This window comes from Candoia aspera, chromosome 16, assembly GCF_035149785.1.
Source record: "Candoia aspera isolate rCanAsp1 chromosome 16, rCanAsp1.hap2, whole genome shotgun sequence".
NCBI lineage: Eukaryota > Metazoa > Chordata > Lepidosauria > Squamata > Boidae > Candoia > Candoia aspera.
In genome coordinates, this window is record NC_086168.1 from 7671950 (window position 1) to 7690932 (window position 18983).

The window sequence follows — 18983 nt, forward strand, 5'->3', positions numbered from 1 at the left end:
AGCCTCAATGTTGCTTGTCTTATTGTTCTGGAGAACAATTAGATGTTGATATGCAACACACAACAGGGTTGCATAGGTGATGCTTCAATGAATATTTTTGTCTTGGAAGTGGGGGACGCTTCTGGACTGGATTATTTTCTGACAAAGTCTCTGGAGTTACCCGGTCAACGGGATAGCATGACTCTGGCAAACTGAGAGGGCAGTCGCATGCCTTGGGACTTAGTTTAATCTAATCAACAGGTGAGACCAACAGCGAGCATTAATTCAATTAATGGTGCAGCAGCCAGCAATGAAACTCTGACATATCTCCTGTCCTCTGAAGTGTTTGTTTTATTTCTAGTGGCTGTCCAAGCAACCAGCTTTGCTTTAAAAAAACAAACAAACAGAAAAGTTTCCTGAGACAAGATATTGAGTTAATGTCAACATCAAAATGTATGTTGAACAAAGAATCATTATATTCAAGCTCCTCACTAACAGGTTGGAATTCATAGCCTTCTAGCTTAGTGTTATGGATCGTTCATATTTGAAGTCATGCGTTACCCTTGTGTGGGGCATATTAGTGCTCTCTAATAGCAGATAATTTGCGAGTCTTGGTTTAAGATTTACTGGAATTAAGACGCCAATAGAGATGTAATCAGGATAAAATAACATATTGTTTAAAAAACCCTTCACTCAAAGAGACAGCGACTTCATCAGTTAAATAAAAAGGTGGGGGGAAAGGCAGCACCTATGCTTTTCTATGTTTGTTTGTGTTTCCTTTTCCTTTTTTAGTGCTTTAGCGTCTGACAAACAAAAGAGGCAGAATAAAGAGCACATTTCAAGAAATCTCTGCAGACCTTTCTAAGCAGGAAAGTTTTGCTTCACTTCCTGACACTTTTACAAACTCAAGTGCCGGAGGGCGTCTCCCTTGGCAGTAGGGTCTGCTGAGCCTCATCTCTGGTCTGAGCAAAACATTCTGGGGTCACAAGTTCAGTTTCATTTTTCCAGAATAGAAAAGGGGACTTTCTATAAGGAACTGAATAGCCTCTTTGGTGAGCTGATGAATGATTAACTTCTAGATCAATTTGCTCAAAAATTTCATCGGTGGACTTAAACAAGGACATTCAGAGGTTGGTTCCCCCAGCCTGCACAATCATGATTCATCTAGGCATTTTTTTATTTCTGATCCTTTATGGAAGAGGTTTGGCTCAAGACCAAACGTAAGTAAAAAGCAGTTATGGTTTGTAGCAAAGGCATGTAGGAATTAGACCAAAACTGTAAATGTTTGGAATTTCAACAGGCTCATTAAAACAGGACTTACCTGAGGATTAACTTGCTTAATGGTAGTAGAGCTGATGTAAACATGACAAAGTCTTGAGTCCACCCATTGTGGCTTTACTATACAAATGTTGAGCTGGGTTACAGTTCTGGCTTTGGATTTTGAAGCCCCATGTAGCCTTTCCCCAACCCTACAAGGTATGGAGGAAACCTCCATTTCCCTGGGTCTCTGCTTTGTGAGGCTAACAAAGGGCAAAGATATTGCAGAATTCCTCCCTAAGGCTGCCCACATCAGTAATCAGTAGTATTTTATAGAGATGACTTCTTCTATCTTAGAAGGTGTTTGGAAATGCAAGGCTGAAATTGTAAGGGATGCTGAATTTTTCTTCTTTCCATCCCAGGATTTAGGACTAATTTTGCCTGAATGGGATCACTGTTCCACCACCATTTACCTGCAAATATTTTCCCTTCAAGAGGTGCCCAGATATAACAGCTCTTGGTTTTCTGCTCCTGAATGAACCCCAACTCTTGTTTGTTTTTCCTAAACAGGACAGTGACCACTTGGGCTCTGTGTTTTCATTCTCAGACAATATTACCTTTTGGTTTGATTTTTCCTATTTATGTAAATGGCTATGTCTTGACTTTATTGTTTATGTAATCTGTAATCCCTCTTGAAAGCTTTCATGCCAAATGCAGGTAAGAAGTTAATACATCAGCCTTTCTCAACCTTTTGACCCTGGAGGGACCCTTGAAATAATTTTCAGGCCTCGGGGAACCCCTGCACATTCAGGCTCAAATATAGGCCAGAGGTTACACAATTATTAGGCCTGTCTATATGCATTAACAGTGTTCTTAAACTAAAAATAAAGAATGAAGCTTACCTCTTTAATGTGAAGTTGCCTGAATTTGAAATAATTTTTTAAATAAATCATGATCTCCCAGGGAACCCCTCGTTCCCTCTTGCAGAACCCTGGTTGAGAAACCCTTTAATAGATAAATAGAAATAGATGGATGGGTGGCATGCAACAGAAGATTCAAGGCAGATTAATAAGCTATTCAGACTCAAGTAATACGCTAGCAATTCATCTAACCTGTCTGCAGATGAAGAACTTGCTGACTTTGGAAAGATTTAGCCCCGCTAAGGCTGTAGACCACAAGACATTTTCTTCCTAATGTTCTCCTTGTCATCCAGTTATTTAATGCAGTGTGCATTTTCAATATTACCCAGTGTTTATGAACTGCAATTAAAAAAATCTTTCAATAAATTGATATCAGCATTAAAAAGTTTAGTGGTGAAGGTTTGCTTTTTTTTTTAAAGAAAGTATGTGCATGGACAGTGGTGGGTCTGTGCATGTATTGTGGATATTTCATTTAGTCTGGAAAAAAAAGTTTGCAGTGGAAGTATAACAATTTGATAAGACTGAAAAGCATTATTCTGTTCACTTCAGCTTTGATGTCTTTATGCCAGCTGATTCAATTACTCTTTCCCATCGTGATGACTGGAGTCTGCAGAGAAAAACATACCAGGGGTGAAATTAATTGGATCCATTCATTTAGTCCTGTTAATTTCATAGTCTTTTCTTCAGGCAAGATGTTTATTTTGCATTTCAACAATTTTCAGTTATTAGAGAGTAATCACTGTTTCTTAACAAAGCTTAAAAGGTGTTAGATGGTAACACCTGCCTGGCTTATGAAGAAAATAAACCCTTAAAGTAGTGCTTTAATATAAAATTAACCCAGTGAATGGTTTGCGACAATCCCCATAGGTTCTGCCATAGGTACAATCCAGTATTGCTTGTAAGACAAATTCATAATTAATCTGATAGTGAACCACGAAGAATGTTGACTGCTTGGACTGTAACTGCTGATTTCCAGAAAGTGTGAATGTTTAGGCTGTACCAGTGTCTTCAAAAGCCAACCAGTTGCTGGGATGATAAAATCTGCTTGTATTACCAATGGCAGCACAGCCCTCCAAGGTAAACGGGCACCTAGAGATGCCTTCTGTAAGCTACAATGGACAGAAACTATCATGTCTTTCTATTACAGATACGTCATTTCAGCCCCAAAATTTATCAGTGTTGGAGCCTCTGAACAAGTAGTAATTCAAGCCTATGGATATACCCAAGAATTCTCTGTTACAATCTCTATCAAAAGCTATCCGGATAAAAAAATTACTTATGCCTTTGGGACTGCACAGCTGACCCCAGCTAATAATTTCCAAGGGTCTGTAACTTTAACGGTATGTAATGAAGCATCTCTGGCCCATGGATCTACCTGGCTTATTTGTCCTGCTTGTTCTTAAAAGTATTTCCACCCCAAATCTAGGTTCATCCAAAGGATTTAAGAACCACAGATCCACAGAAACCAGTAGAATTTGTATTTCTTGAGGGGACTTCAGCCCATTTTACAAGACAGAAGAAAATGCTCCTTACTTATGATAATGGATTTTTATTCATTCAGACTGACAAGCCTATTTACACCCCTGATCAATCAGGTGACGTACTTTCCTTTGCCTTGCTTTTAAAAGTTTGATCCCACTTCTAGATTATTTTAATTAAAAACAAAATACGAAACAAAACCCACAAGAACGGGAAGCCAAGAAGTTTTATAATCACTTGGACAGATTAAAAATGTACCTAAAAAGAATGCTGCAAAGTTTCATTTTACCTGTTCTCTTTTAAAAGCATTTTGGGGTTTTATAATATTGTTAGTATTTTGGAGTTTATACATCTCCCAGGGAACTCTGATTTTAAAGCAGCCAGATACTTCATTTTTATATTATGGTTGATCACACAGTCAGCCAGATGTTTAGGACAGATGTATTGAGTCCTTCTCAAGGTCCTAGGATAAGCAAATGTTGTTGTTTAATAATATTAAAGGTATCGTCGCAGGATGAAATCTGTTCCAAGTAAAGCTGCCTTTTGCAATTGACTGATGGTGATTTTGTCAGTGCTGATGGTGTTCCAGTGGTGCTCCAGATGTTTTGGAATTGCCCCCAAGGCACCTATTACTATTGGGACTATCTTTGCTTTCTTTTGCCACAGTTGTTCTACTTCTATTTTCAGGTCTTTATATTTTGTGACTTTTTCCAGTTCTTTCTCTTCTTTTCTGCTGTCTCCAGGTACTGCAATGTCCACTATCTGAACCTTTTTGTCTTTCTTATCAACAGTTGTTAGGTCTGGGGCATTGTATGGCAGGTGCTTGTCTGTTTGAATTCTAAAGTCCCAGAGCACTTGAGCTTCTTCATTTTGTATTACTTTGTCTATTTTGTCTTCCCACCAGTTCTTGCTTGCAGGCAAGGGGTATTTCTTGCAGATATTCCAATGCACCAGTGTTGCTACTTGTTCATGCCATTGTTTATAGTCAGTCTGTGTGATCTTCTTGCAGCAGCTAACTAGATGGTCCACTGTTTCTTCAGCTTCTTTGCAGAGATGGCATTTTCTGTCTGTTGCTGTCTTCTCAATTCTGGCTTTATATGCATTCGTTCTTAAGGCTTGGTCTTGTGCAGCCAGAATAAGCCCCTCTGCCACCTCCTCCTCCGCCTCCTCCCCCTTCGCATTCTCCGTCTCCTTCTTCCCTGGCTGCCAATTCTTTAGCTGGTGTTGGCCTTCATTCACACTGAGTTCTTCCCAAGAACCTAGTGTGGCCTTTTGCAATTGACAGATGGAAATTTTGTCAATGCGCAGATATTCTAAGTGCCATCCAAGGCTTTCTGGTATGGCACCCAGTATGCCGATAACCACTGGGATCATCATGGCCAGTTTATGTCACAATCTTTCATCTTTGATTTTCAGATCTTGATTCTTTGTGATCTTCTCCAGTTGCTTGTCTTCTGCACCAGACTTGTACGTGTTCCTTCTTACTCTGCGATGGAATGAGACCCGTACATCCAGAGCATCTCCTAAAATGTGCTTTTGATCTTACTTTCCCCATGATAAAAGTGGATCCTTTCGGTGGCTGGGAAGGAATGCGATCTCTCAGGGTTCATCGTATTGCCTCTTCCCAAAGAAGACCTTGTGGGATTTGTGTTTAGAAACCCTTTTGATTAGAATGCCAGTCTTTGATATATCTGCATGCTTTGGGCATTGCAGTTGCGGCTGCTGTTATGGATTGATGATGATAATTGTTAGCTGACTGGAAGAGCCTAAATTGTGTAGAAGCTGTAGGGCTAGCACTTTGTTGCAGCTAATTAATTTAAATTACATTTCAAATTGTCTTCACAGTCAAAGTCCGAGTCTACTCCTTGAACGAAGAATTGAGGCCAGCACGGCGTTCAGCTGTCTTAACTTTTGTGGTTAGTCCATCCTAATCAAATTTCAGCATGCATTTATTCACATTTTAAGTGTAAGCTAAGCAGAACAATATATGGTAAGGACCTGCTTCTCACCAAGGCTATATTAATATCTTCACCTTCTTTTCCAGACCATAGAGTAGACCATTATTTATAGCTTAGAGATAAAAGAGAATCTGGGACTAAGGCTGGAAACAGACTGGAGGTTATTAAGTGTGATTTGCTGGAGTTTAAGGATTTGGGGCTGCCATGGAGTTTTTCCAAGATATTCTACATCACAACAGGAATGAATAGTACATCAGCACTCAATAAAACCCCACAAATGTTCTGTGCTATTTTCTCTCTCATAAAGGACCCAGATGGAGTAGAAGTGGATATTATACATGAAGAAGATGCCACAGGAATTGTCTCGTTTCCTGAATTCAAAATTCCTCCATACCCTAAGTAGATCTATTAACATTTTAACTATCATGAAGTGCAGTAAATATTTGTTTGCAAGTGGAATGTACAGACATGTGGGTGAAATGCCCATGGAATCAAATTTAAAATTTGTATACACAGAATCCAAAATGATGGATTTAAGGCAACTTTCCACAATTAAAATGTCTTCCTTTTATGACAAACTGCATCTTGACATCATCTGCAGTTAGTAGGGACATTGGCCATGCAGACTGGAGATAAGTCCCTATTTTTAGTGGACATTGGTGTGGGGAAGTGCTTCCCTCCTTGATGCCTACTAGATATTTGTAGTTGCAATCAAATCACTCACTTTGGGTTCCTGAAAATACTTAGCATAGTGCTGAAAACAATCAGTTGGATTATGAAATCCCCTTAAAATCAAAACCAAATTTCGATGTGAAGGGAAAAGGATTTGATTTTAATTCTCCTGTTGTATATGGAGAAGGAATTCAGCAGTCCTAGGTTGCTAACCGTGGTCCATAGGAATCAGTGAGTCAGACAAGATCAGTAATCTATTGAGTGGTTTTTAATATTCAAAAGCAGATCATAGTGATCCATCATAGGGTAAATGATCTTTAATTTTGCCTCCTGGCTGTGGTCTTTATCTGAAACCACACCCTTCCCTGCCACCTGCATGGGGAGAGCAGAAGCTTTTAATGTTTTTCAGAACTGCTCTGAGAATACATAGAAGATGCCTACACAGTTACATGCAAGGACATAACAAAGCATCATTATCGTGACAGACTAGGATGTGGTTAAGCGAATGAGCAAAAGGCCTTAAAACCTGAGCTGCAAGGCATCTGACGGCCACTAGATGGCAGCAAAGCATTAGGTTTTGTATTCCAGCTCTGGTCGACCTCCCCTATTTTGGAGAGATTCTGCCTGAAAGGCTGCTTGAAGATCTAAAATTATTTAACTGCATTACTGGATCTCTAATTATTTAAATGTTATCAACTTTTTTGGGGGGAAGGTATGGCACTTGGACGATTCAAGCCAAGTATGAGAAAGAATTCACAACCTCTGCGGCAGCAAAATTTCAAGTTAAAGAATACGGTAATCTTGATAAATTTACTGGGCCGTTACTATACTTACATTACTGTTGCCATTACCATTACCATTACCATTACCATCATCTTTTTTCATCCCACCTTTTTAAATATATAACTCAAGGCAGTGAACATACCTAATTCTCCTGCCTCCTATTTCTCCCACAACAACCCTGTGAGGTGGGTTGGGCTGAGAGAGAGCCTGTGATGAAGGAAGTGACTCAATGGGAGCAGTTTCAGACAAAAAGTTTTGAGTAAAATAATATGGCCCCCATCTGAGGTTGCTTGGAAGCAGCAGTAACTGATTTCCCCATGTAACTTGTCAATGTTATAAGCCAGTGAGAAGCATTTCCCACCATGTAGATTCCCTAGGGTCCAGCTGATTAAAAAAAAGAAGAAAAGAGTGTTTTTTATATTTGTCATTGAATGGTTAGGATGGAACTGTCTTCTCTTTCACATTTCAGCAATGCCAAGGTTTTCTGTCGAAATTATTCCAGAAAGCAGCTTTATTAGCTCAAAGCATTTTGAACGTTTCAAGATTGCTATCCATGCTCGGTAAGGCCAGATCATCAATTTTACGTATTGAGTTGAGTTGAGATGAGTTGATTTTATCTGTCATGGTGGGCCCAGATTCAGCATCAGTCATGCTAGAGAGTGCATTTTATCCATGATGTTCCACAGACTGGAGGAAGCAAACACTGGAAGGAAGACAGAGTGGATTAGATGATCATGGAGGAAAGGATGGGTGATGGGTTTACAGTATCATATCGCCACTACTTTTTTTGTAGACCTGGTTATTCCTCTAGCTGGGAGCTCAGCACATGAGTGCTAAGGTCCATTGCTCTCTGTGTCCTGTTCTGCTTGCCTGAATTTCAGAGAAGGTCTTGTAGATGTTAGTGGCTGAAAGACGCTCTGAAAAAAAAAAAAGTCAAGTGTCCCCTCCCTCGTCTGTAGTCCTTGGTTTAATGAAAATTCCCTGCGTCTGCAAAGTATGTAACACAAATGTTTTGGTAAATTAGGAAAGCCAGTTTGGTGGAGTGGTTAAGGAACCAGGCTAGAAACTGGGAGAACTTGACTTCTAGTCCTGCCTTAGGCATGAAGCCAACTGGGTGGTCGTGGGCCAGTCGCTTTCTCTCAGCCCTAGGAAGGAGGCAATGGCCAACTACTTCCAAAAAACCTTGCCAAGAAAACTGCAGGGACTTGTCCAGGCAGTCGCCAGGAGTCAACACTGTCTCAAAGGCACCAGAAACAAACACAAACAAACAACACAATCAACAACCCACTAATTTGGCCTGAAGGTGCTCCCTTGTATATGGAAGATGCTTCCTCTCTACCTGAGATCAACAAGGCCCTCATGTACACTTAGTTTCGCATGACCCATACAGTGTTATGTGACAGGCTGATGGCTGTATTGTCTTGGTCTCTGTTTTCAAGGTATTTTTACAAGAAGAAATTGAGTGAAGCAGAGGTTTATGTCCGTTTTGGAATCATTGAAGGAACGACAAAAACGATGTTACCCAAATCATTGCGTCTCGTTGAGGTAAGCTTGGAATGAAAACAACCAGATCAAGCCTATTCCAGTCCCAGGGATGCTTCTGAGTTCTAGATTTAGCCCCGGGTTTATCTTGGCAGATGGTGATATCTGTGTTTCCATTTTGAATGTGCATTGTGAGGGTCAGAAGAGAAAAGCAACACACCGGGGCCGAAGTTTAGCAAATGGGACATCATCCAATTTGGCTCCAAAATCCACACCACCTCCATACATGCCTTGTTTTCCATAAAAGGCAATCCTGTAAACCGTTCGTTAGCAGGGCTGTGTTACTTTACATGTTAATTGTTTAAAAACACTACTGAGCAGGTTGTTGTTTTAAACACTAAAAGAAATAAGGCCTAGGTTCAGCCTGTTTTGGAACTCACACATCCACCTATTAATATTAAAGTGAATCAGGGCAAATTTGGAAACACGCTACTTGGAGGCAAAACAGGACTTTTCATATGGTGCTAATGCTTTTAATGCTCTACTGTGGCTAACATGGATGTGAAGGCTGTGATCGCTTTCTGGCTCTGTGTGTTTGTTGTTTATTCATTCAGTCGCTTCCGACTCTTCGTGACTTCATGGACCAGCCCACGCCAGAGCTTCCTGTCGGTCGTCAACATCCCCAGCTCCCCCAGGGACGAGTCCGTCACCTCTAGAATATCATCCATCCACCTTGCCCTTGGTCGGCCCCTCTTCCTTTTGCCCTCCACTCTCCCCAGCATCAGCATCTTCTCCAGGGTGTCCTGTCTTCTCATTACGTGGCCAAAGTATTTCGGTTTTGCCTTCAATATCATTCCCTCCAGTGAGCAGTCTGGCTTTATTTCCTGGAGGATGGACTGGTTTGATCTTCTGGCAGTCCAAGGCACTCTCAGAATTTTCCTCCAACACCACAGTTCCAAAGCATCGATCTTCCTTTGTTGTCAGTGTGATGTTTCTGCTCTTCACTATTTTATCGAGATTTGTCATTGCTCTTCTCCCAAGGATTAAGCGTCTTCTGATTTCCTGGCTGCAGTCAGCATCTGCAGTAATCTTCGCACCTAGAAATACAAAGTCTTTCACTGCTTCTACATTTTCTCCCTCTGTTTGCTGGCTCTGTGTGCAGTGCAGGAAAACCTGTCCTGTTATAATGCAGATATGACTTATCTGCTGTTGGCAATCCCAAGAATTTTGCCTAGTTCAACTTGGGTAGTTTCCAGAAATGATCTGTGTGAATAAAGGATGAAGCCCACTGATGGTGCTGAGCAAAATGTATTGTGCAAATGTTCAGAACTTCAGGCATTCTAGAGCTTTAAATCTGAAAACAGTTCCCTACTCGGCCCAAAGTATGCAGTGAGCTGACAATCCTTCTTCTATGCAATCCCTTCCTCTTTGCTAACCAAGAGCCAAAGTGCATGTCATGTCAGAACTGTAGTGTTGGCTCCATTCCTTGTTCCAAGGGAAGTTTCTAAAACTTCCTTAAAACCAGCTGTGCAGCCCAGTGTGAGATCCAAACTGGTAGAGGAACCTTCAATTATTAATATTCTTTCAGAATCAAGAAATGGAGCCAATACACAGTCAAACTACTTCCTTCCTTCCTTAGCTCCCCACCCCATCTTCCTTTTCTTTAGAATTCGTATCCATGAATCTTGACCTGTGTTCTTCCAAAAAAGCTTAAACCTCATTAATAGATACGTTTCTACTTGGTTATTAGCACATTTAATCTACTAGTCTATTCCATAAACCAGCTATATCTTGGTGACTTGCTTTTAGTCAAAACTTCCTACCCATTTCCCTCTCAAATGAGAGAATCTTTGAAGCATGCCCAACTTCTGCTGTTTCTGGGAATTCAGCTTGAAATATTTTCTATTATTTGATTAGTTGCCAATATATTCTCCAGTTAGGGAAACCATGGAATTCTTTAAAATGTTTCATTCTTAAATTCTGCTGGAAGTGTATTGCCTTCTTGCCAGGAACCATAACTGGATAAATTCTTGCCGATTTTTGAATCCTCTTTTCTCAGAATTCAAGAGTTTTCATTCCCCAAATTGGGTCTACAAATAAAAGGTGTAAGATACAGTATGTAAAATACCTTGTGCTTTTTGAAAGTTAAGTATTCTGTGTGGGCACATTCCGGAGTGTTCCTGAGAGCGGGAATCTAACCTGAGCGAGGATTAGTGACACAGGTTTTGTAACTATAACAGAAAGGATATTTAACTTACAGGAAATATATTGTGGGGATTAGCAAAACCTAGCACCTACATCCTATTGGGAGGACAGTTAAGTTCAAAGAGCAGGTGAAACTTGACGATCTTTTAGACAAAATGCTGGTAAAGAACTATATGAGGCCGCTATTTTGAGGTTAGCCTCGATGGTCTGTTTTTAACGCTGTCCCCAAACTGTGGAATACATTAATTCGGCATTTTCCTTCTGGCTGATTGCTATAACCTTGGGATAGCTCTTACCACCTCCCCTTTCATTGCCCCTGTGTTATAAATGTTGAAATCATTAGCTTCAATATGTAATAGTTGACATCGCTGGGTTCAGAACTGTAATACCTGAAATCACTGGGTTCCAGAGGGTAATATAGTCTAATGCCTTGCCTTGCTCCCAATCATCAGATGGAGGATGGCGTTGCAGAGCTTTATTTGAATAGCGAACTAGCTATCCGTGAAATGGGATACACAGACCTCGCAGATGTTGATGGTGCCACACTTTATATTGCCGCTTCGGTACTGGAAACAAGAGGTAATTCTATCTCATAGGGAAGGATGAAGTGAAGAACTAAATAAAGGTCAGGCTAGTGGCGCTCGTATTTGGGAAGTGCTGAGGAGGAACACGCAACTCACGTGTTTTATTTCCATAAGCCTTTGACCCCAGCTGATTGATTAAGGGCATTCATCTTGGGTTCTGGACTGGACTTATTTATTTTGCAGCTGAAGTTGTTTCACTGAGTTGTCATGGAGACCTCTGGGCTGTGCTCCTTTTCATCAGCACCATTCAAAATGTTGCCAACAGCTTGTGAGGTCATTCAATTACACCGTTTTTCCTTCTGTTTGTATTCTGCATCATCAAAGTCCTCCGGGACTGGATGATAAATCCTGTTAAATAAATAAGGAAGGTTTCCCTGGTCAAAGGAAGAGAAGACATTCGTTTCTTAACAGGGCTGAGCCCTCAGGATTTGGGGAAGGGTTTCTCCGAACTTGAGGAGCAGGTTCAGAAAGGCAGTTCTTGGTCGGCCAGATGGCTGGCTTGGGTAGGTAGGACCAATCCAGATCCTGCTTGTAACAGTGGCTTTCCTGAATGACCTCACAAGCTGTTGGCAACATATTGACAACACACCAGTGATTAGCTTGCTGTAGGCCCCAATTCAGGACACCCTAGGTGGTAGCATTCTTTATAACCCTGATTGTAGAGCACTGTGAAATCTTGGTTCAGGGTGTTTACAACTTGAGGCACAAGACTATCTTCTCAAATCTGTCCTGCAAACATAAAATCCCTTCTTTTGACAGGTGGCCACAGTGAGGAAAGTGAATTAACAACTATTAAATATTCCTTGTCTCCTTACAAGTTGGATTTGATTGCCACTCCTCTTTTTGTGAAGCCTGGGCTTCCTTATTTTATTAAGGTTAGTCAAACTTGCTGAAGTTTCCAGTTGGGGCCTGCTTCTTCGTCATCCTATGTGGTTCTTTCTTAGCCAACATAGGGCAGGTTTCTCTCTTGTTGAAAGCAATCTGCCAGCGGTCTCAGATAAAATACGATAAAATAATACAGAATATTGGGAAATAATAAAAATATTCAATTAAATAATCAGGTAAGATCATCCCCTTGGCATTTGACCCCAGCCTGATCTAGATAGGAGGCTCTCGGTCGGATAGCTTTCATTATAAACTTGGCAGTCTTTCTTACTCCTTTGTAAGGAGGTACAGTATGATAGCCTGTTGATGGGGATAATAAGGAATTATTATTATTATTAGCACTGAAGTTTAAGATCAGGTAATAAACAACCATTTTTGTGTAAATAGGTGCGGGTGAGAGATGCATTGGGTGAATTGATTGGAAATGTGCCAGTTGTTCTTACTGCTACTGCCTTGAATGACCAAATGAAGGAGACCAAATTAATTCCAGAAGGCTCAGAGTCTGGGCGCAGCATAACAAGTCCAAATGATGGAACAAGTATATTTTCAGTTAACGTTCCTCCTAACAGCAAAATATTGGAGTTCAAAGTGAGTGAAATATTCTCTTCCTTGTCAGCATGTAACTTAAGACTGTGCACTTGGGCTAATATGCAGTGATGTTTACACTAATGTGGAATGAACACAGGACTCAAAGCACAAATAATCAAGGCTGACTGCAGTCTTAATGATGCAGGGTGCACCAGCGGGGTCCTCTTCAAGATGGTGGGTGCCTCCCCTGCAGACAGAAGAAAAGCACTGATATTTATACATTATAGAAAAGGAAAGGATATAATCATCCATATTTATATGATGATGCAGGCTTATATACATATTCATAAGCAATAGATCTCAAGTTATTTTCTGTCGTACTTATCTACTCTGAAGAAAGCCATTGTCTTAGTGGGAATACGGGGATTCGTGGGTTTCTATAGGAATGCCCTGATAAAAGTTAGCAAAAGCTGCAGAAGCTGGTGTGATTTAGCTTCCAAGGTTGTTGCCGCACACCTTTATGTTTCAATTTGGTTTAAACAGGACCATTCATCTGAAAACTTTTTTTCCTCATACTAGCATGCATGCTTGCATACATTAGAGTAGTGTGCAAAGCTTTTCACATTTCACACTGGTAGATTTGATGGCTGGATTTCCTTGATTTAACACACTGAGCAGCAAAGAAGTAAATTCACTGTCTAGATCCACACAGAATAATCTCAGGCTGGCTCAGATAGTATTCTGAAACTTCACAGCAAATGTGTGTGAAAAATGGGATCTGCATCAAATTAAGTCTAAGACAGCAACCCCTTATTAATTTAAGATACCATATTAAAGTTTCAAGAAAGTGAAGTAGTCATGTCTTTCTCCTAAGTACTTGTAGAAGAATAACACCCCCAGCACCCCAAATGTTTTTAAGCTATCCCTCATTTAAACACAAATGATGATTAGTATGTACACAGATGGATACTGGAACAAAGGTTATTTTCCAGGAATATGATTGCAAATGGCTGATTAGCTCCCTGTGCTTGTTGAAGTGAGAATAAGAGCTTCCAAAACCAGATGTTATTAGATTTACAGGCTTTATTTTTAACACACCCATGTTTACAAAAGGGGGAAATGGTTTGTTTGGTGTGTCATCTCCTGACACACCAACCTCTGTGAAAAAGCTCTCTTACTGTTACAAATGGAAGTCCCATTGATTGATTAGGTTCCACCAGGTCGGTTTTGACTTTTAGGGACCACAAAGGTACAGCAGATCTTCTCCAGATGGATCTGTCCCCAACCTGGTTCATCAGGACTTCCAGTGGTGCACCCATTGCCACTGTAACTGAGTCCATCCACTTTGCTGCTGGTTGTCCTCTTTCCTTCCACCTTTCCCAGCATTACAGCCTTCTCTAGAAAGCTGGGTCTTTGCACTGACTGGCTGATTGATTGATTATGTGCCATCAAGTCATGTTGACTCTTAATGACGACATAGATAGAACTTCTCCATGATGATCTGTCCCAACCTGGCCCTTCAGCTCTTCATCGCTACTGAGTCCACCCCCTTACTGCTGGTCATCCTCTTTTCACTTTCCTTCCATCTTTCCTAGCATTATGGACTTCTCCAAAAATCTACGTCTTACCTCCCTCCAATTATAAAACTTATAAGAAATCCCCAACTTTGCTCCCCCTTCCAATCTGGATCCATGATCACATCAAAACTAAATCTTTCTTCATGATGTCTGGTTTTTGTTTTTGTTTTTTGTTTTGGCTTAGGTAACAACGGCAGATACTTTTTTACTAGAAGAGAGCCAGGCCAGTGAAACCTATGAGGCAAAATCCTATTTTTCTCTCAGTGGAAGCTATCTATATATTAACTGGGCTTCAGACCACAGAGTTCTACAGGTTGGAGAGAGTGTGCAGATCAAAGTACACCCAGCAAGCCACTACATTGATAAAATACTTCACTACAGCTATCTGGTATGTCTTGCAAACATATTTTTACCTTTCCCTAAAGCAGGGTTTCTCAGCCAGGGTCCCGTGGCACCCTCGGGTTCTGCAAGAGGTCACTAGGGGTTCCCTGGGCGATCACTATTTATTTTAAAAATTATTTCAAATTCGGGCAACTTCACATGAAAGAGGTAAGTTTCATTCTTTATTTTTAGTTTAAGAACACTGTTCATGCATCTATACAGGCCTATCCACAAAACAAATAGAATAATTATGTAACTTCTGGCCTATATTTGAGCCTGAATGTGCAGGGGTTCCCTAAGGCCTGAAAAATACTTAAGGGTTCCTCCAGGGTGAGAGCTGAGAAAGGCTGCCCTAAAGGGACCAAAATGGAGAAAAATGGAAATGTGTACATTTTGTAGCTTATGTTGGCAACGTATTGCAGAGATCCCTCCTTGACAGCTTTCAGGAGGTTGTTAAAAACTGAAATTTTCCAGAGAGCATCCTGTCATCTTTTTACTTTCTCATTTCATGGTGTACATGGTTATCCGTTTCTTTCTTTCTTTCTTTCTTTCTTTCTTTCTTTCTTTCTTTCTTTCTTTCTTTCTTTCTTTCTTTCTTTCTTTCTTTCTTCCTTTTTCTTTCTTTCTTTCTTTCTTTCTTTCTTTCTTTCTTTCTTTCTTTCTTTCTTTCTTTCTTTCTATTGTTAGTCTCTCTTTATGCTGTTTTGTGTTTTAATCTTAGTGGGCATTCCCATTTTTCCTTCTCATATCTTGTCTGCTGCTGAAAATGATGAGATTGCAGCAAGATATGAAAACAATACATTAATCAATTAAAATCTATAGAAGTAATTTGATGATAGAGAAAAGATTGATGATGCATAGAGTTTTTCTCAACATCCTAATTCCTTTCTTAAGTATGGGCTTCAGAAGAGGATAAGTTTTCACTGGAAAGTCTTGATTTTGATTGGATCATTGTTTTAGTTATATTTATTTGTTTCGGCAAACTGAAGCATTGAAACTGCACCAAGCTAAATTTGAGGATAGTTTCCTTCTCCTGGATTCAAGAGAAATCAGGCTGGATCTGACATTGTCCTGTTTCCTCCATGAATTAAAATTGCTATTGCTTTTTGAAGGTTTATTATTCCATTCAAAGCATAGTTTTACCTTTGAGCTAAAATGATTCTAGTTTACAAACAAGAGATCTGAAGCAATTTCACTGAAATAACCTTCCCCAAGTACTTCTGTCCTCCTGAGAGATAATTGTACAACAGGCATGCAGTTGAATGCCTCTAGAATTATACAGCAGACTTTAAATAGGGGCTCTATGGGTGTGGGAAGCCTGTGAGGATCCTTGCTTTGGATCTCCAGGTTCCTTGGAGATTCAGCATCTAGAAGTTGATGGTGAAATGGTGACCAGAAACGCTGCTGGCTCATCTTCTTCCATTTTGTTGGCTGCTCGTTGGTCTGAGCCATGGTGCAACCACAGCTTGGATGTCTCATGCCAATACAGCCAATGAAATAATCAATGTTAATTGTCTTCTGGGCTACAGTACTTTTTTTCTTAGGTTACCTGAGCAACTGTTCTTTAATTTAATCGCTTTTCTCCTTTCTTTTAGATCACATCCAAAGGGAAAATAGTAAAATATGGGATTCAGGAGAAGATCAAAGACTTCTCTTATCAAAGTCTGACACTGCATATAACTAAAGAGATGGTTCCTTCAGCCCGTCTTCTTGTCTATTACATAGTTACAGGAGAAGGAACTGCAGAGTTGGTGGCTGATTCAGTCTGGTTAAATGTACAACAAAAATGTGGGAACAGCCTTGAAGTAAGCAGCAAACCATCTCCTTTCTGTATTAATTACACCATCCATTTCTCTTTAATCATATGGGCAAACTCCAGAATGTTCTGAAGCCCTGTTGAAATCCACTCGATTTCCTGTTGAATATCATATTTGGGTTTTCACCTTTACAGGTCAACATCCTGAAAAATGGAAGATCTTACCAACCTGGAGAAGCTGTGTCACTTTCCATGACATCTGAGTTTGAGTCTCTTGTTGCTCTGTCAGCCATGGACAAAGCAATTTATGGAGTTGCAGGAACAAAACAGAAATCTATGGAAAAAGTTACGTCAGGTCAAAAGGAAAACTTTCAGCATTATTGATGCATGTTTAGATTAGGAAACATGCCACATCCATTTGGTCTGAGAAATGCACACAATGCTGTATAGTAAATGAAAAAGTCCTAATTCTTCATCTGTCAATAATTGGCTAGATTCACACAACAGAGTGAACTTTCGGTTGCATGAACAAACCACGGGGGGTTCCATTTATACAGTATGCTGATTTGTTACAATGTTTTTACTTTGTTTTAATCATTTTTAGTCACCCAGGGTCATGTATTTGAGATGGGCAGCCTACTTATTGACTGACTGACTAACTAACTAACTAAGTAAGTAAGTAACTGTTGTGTGCTTCAGATAAACCACCTTACAGCTTAACGTGATGACCTGGCGAGCATACTCAGACAATTGACTTAGTTCCCAAAAACATTATGGATCACAATGTAGTCAGTGCTTTGCATGAACCTAGCCATCAGATCTCTTTACTCAGAGAGTTCTACAGCTGTTGGAGACTCAATTGCATGTTGGGAGGGACTTGGGCAAAATCCACTTAAGGATCCTCCTCCTTTGGCAGACCCTGGTGTTTTTTCTTGGGGACAGGCAGTGTCCTCTGAGTCACATCAGAGCAGCATCAAATGGCTGACTCTCTCGTAGCTGACAGCCTTCGATTGCTGTAAGTGCTAAACTGTTCTAATTACTAACTTGCTTATTGTATTTTGGTTTCCTACAATGCTGGATCACAGTTGTGCATTAATCTTTCCACCAACTGCTACTGCTTGGGCCACTAGAACAGAGAAATATGCTTAAGAGAAGGTACCAGACAGGCTTCAGAATAATCCAAAGAGGTGCAGTTCACACATTAGAGATGACCAACTGGAGATCGCATAGCCAAGTTCAGACATTTGGTTCCCCAATTTGCCAACTGGCAGGGGAAAAAACACTGTAGGAAGACTTCTGTTGGAACCACCCACTTTTCCCTAAAATGGTTCTTGGAGTTATGCTATAGCTGCAGAGCGTAAGCTAGTGCAGGAATATTTGGGGAGGCAGCAAAGGAGCAGCTGATGATCTTTGAGAGCAACACATTTTGGGTGCCCTTGTCTTCCAAAGTTGCTGAAACGACTGCCAAACTTTTTACAATGTAGGAATAGAGCAAGAACATGGTCAGTTTTGCTATGGGGAAGCATAAGGATTGACGACATGACCCTGCGGTGACTGATTAAGCAATAGGAACAGCTGGTCTCATTAACTTTTGGTTTCCTTGACATTAAGTCCAGTCGCGTCTGACTCTAGGGGGTGGTGCTCATTTCCATTTCAAAGCTGAAGAGCCGGCGTTTGTCCAAAGACACTTCCTCCGTGGTCATGTGGCCGGCATGACTACACAGAATGCCATTACCTGCCCGCCAAAGCGGTACCTATTAATCTACTCACATGTGCATGTCTTCGAACTGCTACATTGGCAGGAGCTGGGACTGGCAATGGGAGCTCACCCTGTCACGCGGATTTGAACCGCCGACCTTCCGATTGGCAAGCTCAGCAGCTCAGCAGCCCGCAGCGCCACCGCGCCCCTCTGTTAACTTTAGCACTGTGCAAAATGCATGCATGCATTTCCGTTTCTGTTGAGAATGATTTTGACAAACGCATGCATTATAAACGGAATGCTTACGTCTCACTTTACAATGAGTCTTCTCTTCTCCTCTGCAGGCTCTTCTTAAACTGGAAAAAAGTGACCTTGGCTGTGGGGCTGGGGGAGGAGAAAACAACGTGGATGTGTTCCGGATGGCCGGCCTCACCTTTCTCACCAATGCCAATGCCGATGACTCCAGAGAAAAAGGTGCCTGTTTCCTTTTAACCATGACATAACTGTCTGTAAACTTCTAGCCCTGAATTTCTGAAAGTGCAAAATTATTGTATCTGATTTACCAAATTGCTTTCTTGTCTTATTTTTTTTATGTTGAAGTAGGAACCATTTAGATACTATTGGATAGTGTTACTCTCCTAGTGTTTCAGGTAGTCCTCACTTAACAACCACAATTGGGACCAGAAATTTGGTTCCTAAGCAAAGCAGTCATTAAGCAAATCTGACTTGGTTTTATGACCTTTTTTGAAGCAGTTGTTAAGCAAATCACCATGGGCGTTAAGCAAACCACGTGGTTGTTAAGTTAATCACGGGGTTCCCCATTGATTTTGCTTGCCAG

General features: G+C 40.7%; 1 protein-coding gene across 1 annotated transcript in view; it reads left to right on the forward strand.

Annotated features, from left to right (window-relative positions):
• Nucleotides 1-1043: 1043 nt before the first annotated feature.
• C5 (complement C5) overlaps nucleotides 1044-18983 on the forward strand; it is a 42426-nt gene continuing 24486 nt past the window's right edge. The window contains exons 1-15 of the mRNA XM_063316493.1: nucleotides 1044-1199; nucleotides 3304-3496; nucleotides 3583-3751; nucleotides 5481-5551; nucleotides 5901-5992; nucleotides 6978-7060; nucleotides 7518-7608; nucleotides 8488-8593; nucleotides 11188-11314; nucleotides 12079-12194; nucleotides 12592-12792; nucleotides 14494-14697; nucleotides 16286-16495; nucleotides 16642-16791; nucleotides 18490-18619. Of these exons, the coding sequence (XP_063172563.1) occupies nucleotides 1135-1199; nucleotides 3304-3496; nucleotides 3583-3751; nucleotides 5481-5551; nucleotides 5901-5992; nucleotides 6978-7060; nucleotides 7518-7608; nucleotides 8488-8593; nucleotides 11188-11314; nucleotides 12079-12194; nucleotides 12592-12792; nucleotides 14494-14697; nucleotides 16286-16495; nucleotides 16642-16791; nucleotides 18490-18619 (2008 nt within the window). The 5' untranslated portion in view covers nucleotides 1044-1134. The remainder of the gene's footprint in view (nucleotides 1200-3303; nucleotides 3497-3582; nucleotides 3752-5480; nucleotides 5552-5900; nucleotides 5993-6977; nucleotides 7061-7517; nucleotides 7609-8487; nucleotides 8594-11187; nucleotides 11315-12078; nucleotides 12195-12591; nucleotides 12793-14493; nucleotides 14698-16285; nucleotides 16496-16641; nucleotides 16792-18489; nucleotides 18620-18983) is intronic.